Source organism: Mercenaria mercenaria, chromosome 3, assembly GCF_021730395.1.
Source record: "Mercenaria mercenaria strain notata chromosome 3, MADL_Memer_1, whole genome shotgun sequence".
Classification (NCBI taxonomy): domain Eukaryota; kingdom Metazoa; phylum Mollusca; class Bivalvia; order Venerida; family Veneridae; genus Mercenaria; species Mercenaria mercenaria.
Genome location: NC_069363.1, coordinates 39,367,830 through 39,380,864, shown reverse-complemented (window position 1 = coordinate 39,380,864; position 13,035 = coordinate 39,367,830). Strand labels below are relative to the sequence as shown.

The window sequence follows — 13,035 nt, the reverse complement described above, 5'->3', positions numbered from 1 at the left end:
GTTGTTCCAAGGTGAAGTTACTGGAATGTCTCAGATGGAAGTAGGAGATGAAATTCTGCCAAAATTGATGGAAATATACATGTTTTTCTGATGCTTTAAAAGTTTTTCTGTTCCCCTAATGTATGAAACATTTATAGGCCTCTTCTGCGAGAAAAATGTCATTTGCGAGGAAAATGTCATTCAGATCATGCAGTTTCCCCCTAAGATCGACTTTACGTTGGAATTATATTCCCCTTGGTATTATCTAAACACCAAGCAGCTTTTTACAAAAATAACAGGCCCACGCCACTTGCCCTCTTATCAAAAGTCTACACTGTTTTCCGGAAATGGAGGTTAAATTTAATCACAAAATCTGATTTAAAAAATGGCACTTTTTAAAAGTCATAGCCATTTATCATCTGTTATTACATTGTTTAGTTTAGAATATGATGAAAACTGAAATGCCAAAAATCTATTGAAGGTGCACTTTAATCACTTTAAATATTTTTCAAGGACTGTTTTAAAACAGGGTTATTGTCAGTATTTGTATTTTATTTTGAGGGCCGACATATAAATAGTTTCAGCTCAGCCCACCATTTTAACTTTGAAAATTACTGTTTTATCTGCATGCTTATTTGTGTGTCTCAACGTTTATTTATAGATGCTATTAGTTGCAGATATGGGCATCTTCTCCAGAAAAACATTAATGTCTAACTTCTGTAGGGTACTGCAAGGTATAGAAGATGACTGAATACCAGAAACTTCCCCTTCTTTCACATGCAAGGTGTAAATCACCATACACAACACCTTGATTTAAAGTCACATATAAAAGAGTAAGCAACTTTCAATGCTGGAGATCGGGCTCACAACCCCTGTTCTGAAATTCCTAGTCTTTTATCACTGGACCACTCATAATGTCCACTCTTATTTTTATGCTTTAAAGTGGCAGGAATGACTTTTTATACATGACAAGTCATGGCCTCAGTTTGTTATGGCTGCTTCTGCTTCATTAATTAAAAAAAAAAATGTTAACACTGGGATGACAAAATATATAGATGACAAAATGTATCTGTATTTACAGGTTGGAACCTTGGCTTGTCCAGTCATGCCACTAGTTGGACTGGCATCTGCCCTTATATTCTTCTCAGTAAACTACTTGATAGTGTATCACACCTGTAAACCTCCTATAAAACGCTGGAACCAGTCCAGAAATACATCATTCTACTCCCTGTTCTTGCTGGCAAGTCTCGCCATGTTGATCCCACCTGCTTCAGTGGTAATAGGAAGGTATACAGTTTTACCTCAGCTTAACAACACCTTTGGAGAGTGAACACTCTACAATGACACTTATTTTCTTTCCCATAGTAAATTAATTTCTCCATAGTCATAAATTGTTATGTATTGAAAAACATTTTATTCTTGGTGGTGGATGCTCAAGACAGTATACAGCTTTATTCCAGTCTTTTTTAAGTGCATAATACACATGTATATATGTGCACCAGAGTTTTATGGTCATCCCTGTTATAAGCCTTAAATCTTAGGCGAAAAACTTCTTTTGGTTAATCAGTAGGTAAACTGAAAAGCAAGTAGATCTGTAAAGTACAATGTTTTTACTGGGAGCACAGCTTGGAGGACCAAAATGTTTGTTGTACAGAGGCTGTTGCTCTCAGGTTAATTTTTTAATTTTACCTATATAAATACTGAAAATGAAATACCAGCATTTGTAGAAGTATTTTCCTGAGATATTATTTAACAGAGATTGTTGTATACCAGACATTGAAAAGTTTTTCACCCACAGCCTGCCTTATAAATAAACAATGAAATGTGTCATAACTGTTTGATACATGTAAAACATGCACTGTGAATAACTTTTTCATTTAGTTTACATAAACTCATTTATTGCAACACAAAATGTACTTTTAGTTTAAAGTTACGAAAATTGGGAAATTCTTGTGGATAAAAATATTGTTACTTCATTGTTCTTTAAAAGTTTTCATTATATGTTTAATTTCAGTTCAGATCTTGTCAGTCTAGGGAAGACAAACAAACCAGAGACTTACTGTGGACCATTTGGTTCTGAGAAACCTACTAGGGCCTACACAAGGTTCAGATCAGATCAGCCTTCCTGGATAACATCTGTACTTGGATATCTTGTCTCTGAACCTGTCCTCATACCAGTTTTTATGATCCTTTTGTAAGTGTTTATATATTGCATTAAGTAATAATGTCCCTATTGCAAGTGTTGACCCATAATATTCGTGTAAATATTTTTTCTTGTCATAAACATTAGCAGTAGTGCTGACATAAAATAAAATGTACTTTTTCTTTTTATGCCCCCGAAGGGCGGCATATTAGTTTTCAACTGTCCGTCTGTTCGTTCGTTAGTCACAAAGTTAAATTTTTGCATGAAGGCATTTTACTCACGAAAACCACTGCACCTAGGACCTTCAAACTTCACATGCTGATAGTACTTATTGAGTACACGAACCCTACTGACTTTGGGGTCACCAGGTCAAAGGTCACGGTCACCAGGTCAAAGGTCAAGGCGCTGCGGGAGTGGGGGGGGGGGCGCATTTGTCACCATTAGTGACAGCTCTTGTTGAATAAAGCTTTCTTAAAATCTTCGCTGTTTAAATAAAACATATTTAAATGATATTTCCCAATTGCTATAACTGTTCTGCATTAAAAGTGTATATGTCACTACTACTAATTTTAAGTGAAATTGCTGGAGTGTGATATACCTGTTTGTTTTAAACATTTTTTTTCTCAGCAGGTGACAGTAGAACAGGTTTACATAATGCAGACAATTGCACTAAAAACTTGAGTATGTTGAAATTGTCTGATGTTTTATTTTAAGTTCTGTAATGATCCATCAGAAAAGAAGACTAAGCAATGGGAAGAAACATATGGTTGTGTTACAAGCAGAATTACAACAGGTATGGTAACGTTTTGCAAGTTTAGATATCCCAATTCAACCTATGTTACACAGTACCATGTCTAGCTAGGATGTGTTGTCCAACACATTACACCATACAGTAAAACACTGATCACTCCAGGTCACAAGAGAATAAGCAAAATGCTTGAGTTAGCTAGGGATTTGAGTAATCCTAACATGGATGATATAAGGAAAACAGTCAAGCACTACATGAATTGCTCTAGTTAAGGTTTGGCTTGCATACACTTTCTGTCTTGTTCTGCAATACCATATATGACTAGCATGTACTTCCAGCATGTTACACAAAACCATGTTTGAGAAACATACACTTTCCACTTGTTACACAATAGCATGTTTTGAAACCATACACTTTCTGCTTGTTACAGAATACCATGTTTGGGAAGCATGTAGCACAATGCCATGTTTGGGAAGCATACACTTTCTGCTTGTTACACAATACCTTGTTTGGGAAGCATACACTTTCCAGCTGGATACATAATGCCATGTTTGGGAAGCATACACTTTCCTGCTTGTTACACAATGCCATGTTTGACTAGCATACACTTTCTGCTTGTTATACAATACCATATTTGGGAAGCATACACTCCCTGCTGGTTACACAATACCATATTTGGGAAGCATACACTCTCTGCTTGTTACACAGTACCATATTTGGGAAGCATACACTCTGCTTGTTACACAGTACCATATTTGGGAAGTATACACTCTCTGCTTGTTACACAATTCCATGTTTGTGAAGCATACACTTTCTTGATTGTTACACAATACCTTGTTTGGCAAGCATACACTTTCCAGCTTGTTACACAATGTCATGTTTGGCTAGCATACACTTTTCACCTCGTTACATGATAATACCATGTATGGCAAGCATACAATTTCCAGCTTGTTACACAGTAACACCATGCTTGGCGAGGAGCAATACACCTTCTGGCTTGTTACACAATAACATGTTTGGCTAGCATACAATTTCTAGTTTGCTACACAATACGATATTCAGCTGCCATGCACTTTCCAGCTCATTGCATACTAATAACATGTTTGGTGAGCATACACTTTCCATCTTAATACAAAGTAATACCATGTTTGGCAAGCATATCCTTTCCAGGTTGTTACACAATACCATATTTGGCTAGTAACACTTTCCAGTTCTTTAGATAATAATATCATTTTTTGAGAGAATCAATCTAACTATAGTACATCTCCTATTACGCTACGCATAGGATCTGGAGACGTGCTATTGATAGTATAGGATCTGGAGACGTGCTATTGATAGCCTCGTTCTGACGACCCTTCCGCTAGCCAATCAAAGCCTTAATTTCAACATTTTGTAAATCTATATTTAGCCTGGGTTTTTCATATTTACAATTCTTATGATGACCACATCGCGACTATGCCTTCGTGTTTTGAGAGAAATCATATGTCATGGTACAGACTTGGTCACGTAAAGTATCAGACAGCCGGTTAGCTCAGTCAATAGGGCACTCGCCCTGTAAGCGAGGGATCCTGGGTTCGAGCCCCAGACTGACTGCACATTTTTCTTACTCTTTGATATTCGACGCTCTTTTGATGGTTCAGCCAAATGCTTGTTGAAACAAATCGTATGATTGGTTCAAATAAAAATAGATTTGCGAAAATAAAAATAGCAATATTGGAAATCCAAAATATACAGAAGGCGAATGTGAATGGGTCATTCTCAGATCTTCGTTTAGAAGATCAAGTACTTTAGTCAGATTGAGTGAGAATACACTTATCAGCTTGTTACACAATAATACCATGTCTGATGAGCAAACACTTTCCACTTTGTTACACAATAAAACCATGTTTGACGAGCATACACTTTCCACTTTGATAGACAATAAAACCATGTTTGGCGGGCATACACTTTCCAGCTTGTTACACAATACTTTGTTTGGCGAGCATACACTTTCCAGCTCATTACATTTACCAGTTCGTTACACGATAAAGTTACACTTTCCAGCATGCAACACGATACTTTATTTGATGAGCATACATTTTCCAGCTTGTTAACGATACCATGTTTGGCGAGCATATACTTACCTGGCCCCGTGTTTCGATCTCAGCTGAGTTTGAGTTTGAAATTTTAATATCAGTTTTACAAAAACTTCAAGCTTAAATTCCAAATGAGACTGACCATCAATACCGAATAATCACTTTAAAATAATTATTAACTGAAAATTTTGGGTTAAACATGCTATTTAGATATAAATGAGAAATTAAGTTTCATAATCAAACTCAGCTGAGACTGAAAATGTTTTGTGAACACAGGGCCAGCTTCTTAAGATACCATGTTTCGCGAGCATACACTATCCAACATGTAACATGATACTCTATTTGATAAGCATTCACTTTCCAGCATGTAAAACGATACAATATTTGGGGAGCATACACTTTCCAGCTTGTTAACAATACCATGTTTGACAAGCATACACTTTCCACTATGTAACAGATACTATATTTGGGGAGCATACACTTTCCAGCTTGTTAACAATACCATGTTTGGCTAGCATACACTTTCCACTATGTAACAGATACTATATTTGGGGAGCATACACTTTCCAGCTTGTTAACAATACTATATTTGGCTAGCATACACTTTCCACTATGTAACAGATACTATATCTGGGGAGCATACACTTTCCAGCTTGTTAACAATACTATATTTGGCTAGCATACACTTTCCACTATGTAACAGATACTATATTTGGGGAGCATACACTTTCCAGCTTGTTAACAATACTATATTTGGCTAGCATACACTTTCCACTATGTAACAGATACTGTATCTAGGGAGCATACACTTTCCAGCAAGTAACACAATACTATATTTGGTGAGCGTACACTTTCTAGCATGTAGCACAATACTATATATGGTGTGCATACATTTGGTGAGTATACACTTTCCAGCACATCACACGGTACTATATTTGGTGAGCATACACTTTCCACCTCTTTACACAGTACCATATTTGTCAAGCTTGCAGATTCATGATTAATTTAAAGTTGTGGATCTTGTGTCATTTCACAAGTAGCAAGTAGGAACTGGTACAACAACTCTTGCTACACTTCAACATTCACACAGGGCCATTGTTATTATTTCAATGTTTGAAAGTCAAACCTGGATGTCATGACCAGATTTGTAACAACCAAAACATTGTCTTTATATGCAAGAATGGTCTTCAAAGGTTAAATAAACTGAAAATCTTCAAATGGGAATCGCACAGTTTCCAGCAAGATGTATTTTGAGTACACACACAAGTGTTGTATACTGTATATGGAATTACCAAGAGGTTAAAACTGAAAAATATTTAAAAGCAAAATCAAAAGCGGTCATTGGAGGCGGGTAGTCCATAGCCGTTCACATTTGGTCTTTATCACAGGTTTGAATGTGCTCAAGGAAGATGTATTGATGTATACACACTATCACTGTGTCGTCCATACAGAGATTTATGAAAAATTAAGAGACAATTTTAGTCAAAAATTCAAACTTTAATTACAGCTAACACAATTTATCTGTAGTTGGCTTAAATACATTTTAACCTGAACTATGAAGTGAACATGTCAGCACACAATTTGTTTGTTTAAGTTCATTTAGAAGTAGCTTGGTTTGAATCAAATTATTTGGAAAAAAGTTCTCATACCTGATAGAGATGTTCTTTTTTCAGGAGCGAGAGGAAAATGAGAAGTTGATCAAGAAACTACAAAGTATGGGTGTTGGAATTGAAAGACACTGAAATATCTGGTGGAAAAAATGAAATGTTGGTTTCTTCTTAAAAAATTCCTGTGACATGACTGGAAGAGGAGTTGTTAATAATGTGTCTAAATAGTCAGACTATCTCAAATATGGCTTATCAGTAATATATTAGTGAAAGCAGTATATACCTGTACGCTTGCTGTGAAATCAGTTAATTTCGTGTGCATGAAATTTCTTGATTTTGGCCAAAATGGCTGTTTGAAGGAGATATATAGATTCTAAGATTTCAATTATTTAGCATTTATATAAAAGAGAATTTCAGTTCCTCTTTGGTATTTAATTTCGTAGAGTGATCAACCAGGAAATACATGTACACAATAATTAGTTCCACATGGAGATTCACAACAATATACAATATCAAATGTAATCTTCATAAAACTACAAAAAAAAACATGTAGCCTAATAGCTTTCTTATTGAATATTAAAACAGGATGGCCATGATGACCCGGGCCTAGACTGCTCACCCGAGTTTCACAATCATATTTCTCGAACAATTTTGATAAAGGGCTATGCATGGAAAATATGTGTGAAATAGTTTTGAAATTGGGTCAGTGTTTTCTGACAAGATGATAGGATATACTGTATACATTTAAGAAAAAGTAACTACCAACCCTGATTGCCTTGTTTTCGACAAACACTAAATAGTTTTAATAAACTTTAGGCCCTTTTTATGCATATTTAACTAAGTCAAGGGCCATAACTCTGGGCAAGCTGTGTAAGATCCTAACACGAGGCGCACAACTTCACATGCTGAATAACAATCCTGTGGGGTTTTTATGACTATGTCAAGTATGCATGACACAAAATTTGGATGGACGGATAATGGTAACTAAGTGCAACATAATGGGTGGAGCGACAAAAAACAACAAAACGCTGACTGTTTATCTGCTTTGTTTTCTTTTCTATTTCAGTACATTTAAAATATATGACATTAAATTTTGAAGATGGATGGCTCTTTTTCGCAAAAATTTCCGACTAGAAATAAATTGGAGGCAAACAAGTCGTCGAGCTGATACCGACATCATAACTGTTGCATACTCCTTTCAAAATCATGCATATACAGCCCATTTTCTGTTCAGTTTGCCCACATATTGTAAGAGGTACTTACAATCTCTTTCAGTGTGTTTACCAGTTGTAAGATATTTTTAAAGCTGCATGAACAGGCTATTATATGGAATTCCATAAACGACAGCGTCCTGCGCACTGTCTAGGAATAAGGTCAGTAATTCGGTGGAAAATGTGCTTCCGTGGTGTTGTCGAAATAAGTCCATAATAAATAGATCCTAATTTTCCCATTTTTTGCGCAAATTCGTGTAGAAAGAGTGCTTTAATGAGACTTTACGGAAATTATTTTTATGTAAAAAATACGAATAATTTCTAAAATCACTGACAACTTTTAAAGAATAGAATGAGCAGTTTTTTAAAACTTTTTATTAAAAAGTTTTTAAAAAATCTCAAAGACCATAAAACATTTAGGGTCATGTAAAAATTTAGGATAGGTCGGGATACCGATTACGCACGAAGAATACAGCGTTGAATATTGAAAAGTTTTACACACGGTACCCCATATTTTTTAAAAATTCCTGTATAAATATATAGAAACAAATACTGAGACAGGTTTGTTCACGCAATATTCTGAGTATCTCTGGAACTTAGTCGACTGAATTGACGTACGATGAAAGTCACACATTGAATATATTGTGGTACATTGCAGTTTGTGGCATAGTCTTTGCACTTTCGATAATCGATTTCATATTCAGCAGGTTGCTATGATGTTTTAACATCTTTTTTTATTAATTTTTTCAAGTTTGCAAGTAATCTCTGAATAAATTGACTTACTTAAGTTATATTCAAATTACTTCAAAACTATATAGAGTAGAATCGAGATATAAATTTTATCTTTTTTCATTTTTGTACAGATGTCTCGTAATCCGGAGGTCGCGGGGTTGAATCCTGTCAGCGGATTTTGACCATGACTCTAGCAGTCCCTTCTTTCGGTGCGAGTACTGGTTAGTTTCCAGGAAGCAGTCATCGAGTGTATTTCACATTAGTTGGTGAAGCAAAACTCGATGTGAAAAAAGAAATCTTTTAAATGGGAACAAAATTACCATTTAACTACACTCAATATATAGAACGATTCTCACTGTTTCGTAAAAAAAAGACCAAGTAAAAACTTCCCTTACAGAAGAAAAAGGCCTGCTGCGTACTCTTGCTGTGTACATTCAGCGTATATGATGCGTACATGATGTGTACTGAAATCAAGGGCTTTAAATAGTACGCAGGATATACACCGCACATACACCGATAGTACGTTTGTAGTACACTTTTGACATGCAAATGAGCTCTGCCGCGTACTACTTGCTGCGTACATGCTGTGGACTACATAGTACACAGAATGTACGCTGGAGGAATTTAGTATGCGAGAAATAGTACGCAGCATGTACGCGGCACATACACTTTTCACATGCAAATGAGCCTGCGGTGTACTACCCCTGCGGCGTACATGCTGTGTACTCTTGCGGTGTACATTCTGTGTACTCCTAGCCCGAGTCCTGCGGCGTACATGCTGTGTACTCCTGCGGCGTACATTCTGTGTACTCCTGGCCCAAGTCCTGCGGCGTACATGCTGTGTACTCCTGCTGCATACATGCTGTGTACTCTTGTGGCGAAACTGCTGTGATAATGTAAATTCCTTACCCCACCAACTTTCTTATGCAAATGCTGATCATTTGGACAGAAAAAACAGAAAAAAGATAAGTGACATGCATCAATAAGTATTTACCCTTACCAAAATAATGTAGATTGATGTTATCAAATAAATTAGTATGCTTTTCTTCATCCACTTTTCAATGAAATAAATCATTTTTTGTAGCATGTAATTTGGTAAACATCTGAAGAAAATGGCGTAACTGCATCAAGGGGAAACAACTTTAATGCAACTAAATATAAGTGTTATAAATTTCGAAGTATCTGCGGTGTACATGCAGTGTACTATTTTCTTGTACAAGTCCCTCCTGCGTACATGCAGTGTACTCCTTAAATTTTCAGAGTCTGTGCTGCGTACTTGAAGTGTACTAGTGACCTCCTGCGTACATGCTGTGTACTCTTCGAAATAGTACGCGGCATGTACGCGGCATGCGGTGTATGTAAAATGTACTCCTCTGGTGTACTACTGTGTTCGCGGCATATACACAGGAAATACGCAGCATGTACGCCACAGAGGCTTGCTTCTGTAAGGGTTGTTAAGGTTTGTTTGGATATTTACCAATGCTCTACACTTTCAGATTATGCATTTAGATACTTCAAGATTAAACTTCAATGGTTAGACATATCTTGCAAAACTTTGCAATTTATTTAGTTTGATTTGATATATTATTGTATACAGAATGCCCTTTCAGTCAATTTGCTAGTGCTCGGCATTTTTGATACATAACAACAGACAGAGAATCGTTTGAGCCCGCTAATCATAATTTACAAAAACTGGGAAAAAAGCAAAATAAAACCTTGTATGGATGTTGTTTCTTCAAATCTCACAAATTTCTTCATTAAGATTTTCTTTTTGTAAATTTATCAATATCACTATGTACTGCAGACGATTTACTCTAACATTGCTTACTTTACTATGGTCACGTGACCACACCGGAAGTCAACTGTACTTGGATCTATATTGAGCAGCTTTAATGCCGTCGCATTCTGAGACCCTACGTTTTGTGAGTTTTTTATTGGTAGAACCAAACCTATTGTAATTATGCAAATTAAACTGTTGCTCTTTTTTATATACAGAGTAATTGTACGATAGTTTACAGTTTTTACGAAGGATCTGAGTGTAATTCTCCAGCTAAAATGGTTTGTTAAACTGCCCGTGTGTGGCCTAATCCATAAACCATCTCAGAAAAATTTTAACCTTACACATTTTTTTCAACTTTACGGTAAAGAAAGTGTAATGAGTGGGATTTTCCAAAAACAAGTTGCATCCTTCATAACTTGTTTAAATACAGTAGAAACTCTGAAAACCGGACCCTGTCCGGACCAACTCAAAAGTCCGGTTTTCAGAGGATTTTGCACAAATTTCTGACAGGATTTATATATGGATATTCTTATTTATTTTATCTGATCGTATTATGCTCATTGTCTTTTAGGTTTTTTTTTTCCCAAATCTGCATTGTATGTCTCTGTTTCATATCTATTAAAACTGAATTATTTCTTTACAGAAAACTTAAACATCACTTAAAATGATACTTTATAATGAAAAGAATATTTTACTCATTGTGGCGATATAAGATACAACCCTTACAGAAGCAAGCCTCTGTGGCGTACATGCTGCGTATTTCCTGTGTATATGCCGCGAACACAGTAGTACACCAGAGGAGTACATTTTACATACACCGCATGCCGCGTACATGCCGCGTACTATTTCGAAGAGTACACAGCATGTACGCAGGAGGTCACTAGTACACTTCAAGTACGCAGCACAGACTCTGAAAATTTAAGGAGTACACTGCATGTACGCAGGAGGGACTTGTACAAGAAAATAGTACACTGCATGTACACCGCAGATACTTCGAAATTTATAACACTTATATTTAGTTGCATTAAAGTTGTTTCCCCTTGATGCAGTTACGCCATTTTCTTCAGATGTTTACCAAATTACATGCTACAAAAAATGATTTATTTCATTGAAAAGTGGATGAAGAAAAGCATACTAATTTATTTGATAACATCAATCTACATTATTTTGGTAAGGGTAAATACTTATTGATGCATGTCACTTATCTTTTTTCTGTTTTTTCTGTCCAAATGATCAGCATTTGCATAAGAAAGTTGGTGGGTAAGGAATTTACATTATCACAGCAGTTTCGCCACAAGAGTACACAGCATGTATGCAGCAGGAGTACACAGCATGTACGCCGCAGGACTTGGGCCAGGAGTACACAGAATGTACGCCGCAGGAGTACACAGCATGTACGCCGCAGGACTCGGGCTAGGAGTACACAGAATGTACACCGCAAGAGTACACAGCATGTACGCCGCAGGAGTACACAGCATGTACGCCGCAGGGGTAGTACACCGCAGGCTCATTTGCATGTGAAAAGTGTATGTGCCGCGTACATGCTGCGTACTATTTCTCGCATACTAAATTCCTCCAGCGTACATTCTGTGTACTATGTAGTCCACAGCATGTACGCAGCAAGTAGTACGCGGCAGAGCTCATTTGCATGTCAAAAGTGTACTACAAACGTACTATCGGTGTATGTGCGGTGTATATCCTGCGTACTATTTAAAGCCCTTGATTTCAGTACACATCATGTACGCATCATATACGCTGAATGTACACAGCAAGAGTACGCAGCAGGCCTTTTTCTTCTGTAAGGGAAGATACAAATTTTATATAAAGTCGGTATAGATAATCTAACTTTCTATAAATCATGAAACATGCATCATGTGATTATATTTATAACTAATTAATACTAATACCAATGATAATTAATAAGAATAAGAACCTGTTTCATATTCTTCTTGAAACGAAAATATGATTTAATGAAAAATCACCTGTTCAACCAATAGATCAATTAACTTCTCCCTACTAGATTAAAATGTTTTGCACTTTTTATAAGCTTATCTTTCATAGTTAAATTACAAAATACAAACACACAAATAGATAACTTACACACCTTCTTAGGTAACATATGTGCTTGTTACTCTAATGCATGACCCATAATGGCCAAAGTTTGGTGGATTATGTTTTGACTGATTCGGCCAATTTCCAGGACATAGCCGATTTTTGTGTTGAAGATTTCAATACTTTTTCGAATCATTTTTCTCTTTTTCTCAAAGATTACTTAAAATAATCGGAAAAAGTTTCTGTCCATTATATCCAAAAAGTAATTATGTTTCATTTGGTATAACAGGCCCATTGAAACCTATATGTTTTCAAATGGAATGACTAAGTAGTGTGTTCTTTTTTTCACAAATACAATTATGATAAAAAAAAAACTGAATTGTAATATGAGCGAAAAATAAACAGGGGTATCCTTCTTCGTTTTCGCGGTATTGTCTTAATTTTCTCCTACCCTATTTTCACGCGCAGGTATTGCACACTCAATTTTTACATACAAATGCTTGTATCTAAGAGAAAAAAAGTTAATCACCAAAAAAAAAAAGTTTACAACAGCATAAATTTCATTTTAATTATATTCTTATTTTGTTAGCCATTTTCGATTTCTTTCCAATCTTCATTGTTACGCGTGTATACCTGAATACATGTTACACACAAAAGCGGCGTAATGAAAAACATAATATAGCACTTCTTATTTTAACATTTTACAGA

At 36.0% G+C, this 13,035-nt stretch overlaps 1 protein-coding gene across 9 annotated transcripts in view; it reads left to right on the top strand.

Moving 5' to 3' along the window:
- Positions 1–13,035, top strand: part of LOC123530728 (transmembrane channel-like protein 1) — a 138,442-nt gene that overhangs the window by 123,425 nt on the left and 1,982 nt on the right. For 8 of the 9 annotated variants that reach the window (XM_053538253.1, XM_053538255.1, XM_053538252.1 and 5 more), the window contains 4 exons: positions 1,061–1,266; positions 1,994–2,173; positions 2,837–2,915; positions 6,619–6,972. In XM_053538253.1, coding sequence (XP_053394228.1) covers positions 1,061–1,266; positions 1,994–2,173; positions 2,837–2,915; positions 6,619–6,687 — 534 coding nt within the window. In that variant the 3' untranslated portion in view covers positions 6,688–6,972. Of the gene's footprint in view, positions 1–1,060; positions 1,267–1,993; positions 2,174–2,836; positions 2,916–6,618; positions 6,973–13,035 lie in introns of those variants that run through there. The other variant, XM_053538248.1, reaches the window with a different exon arrangement.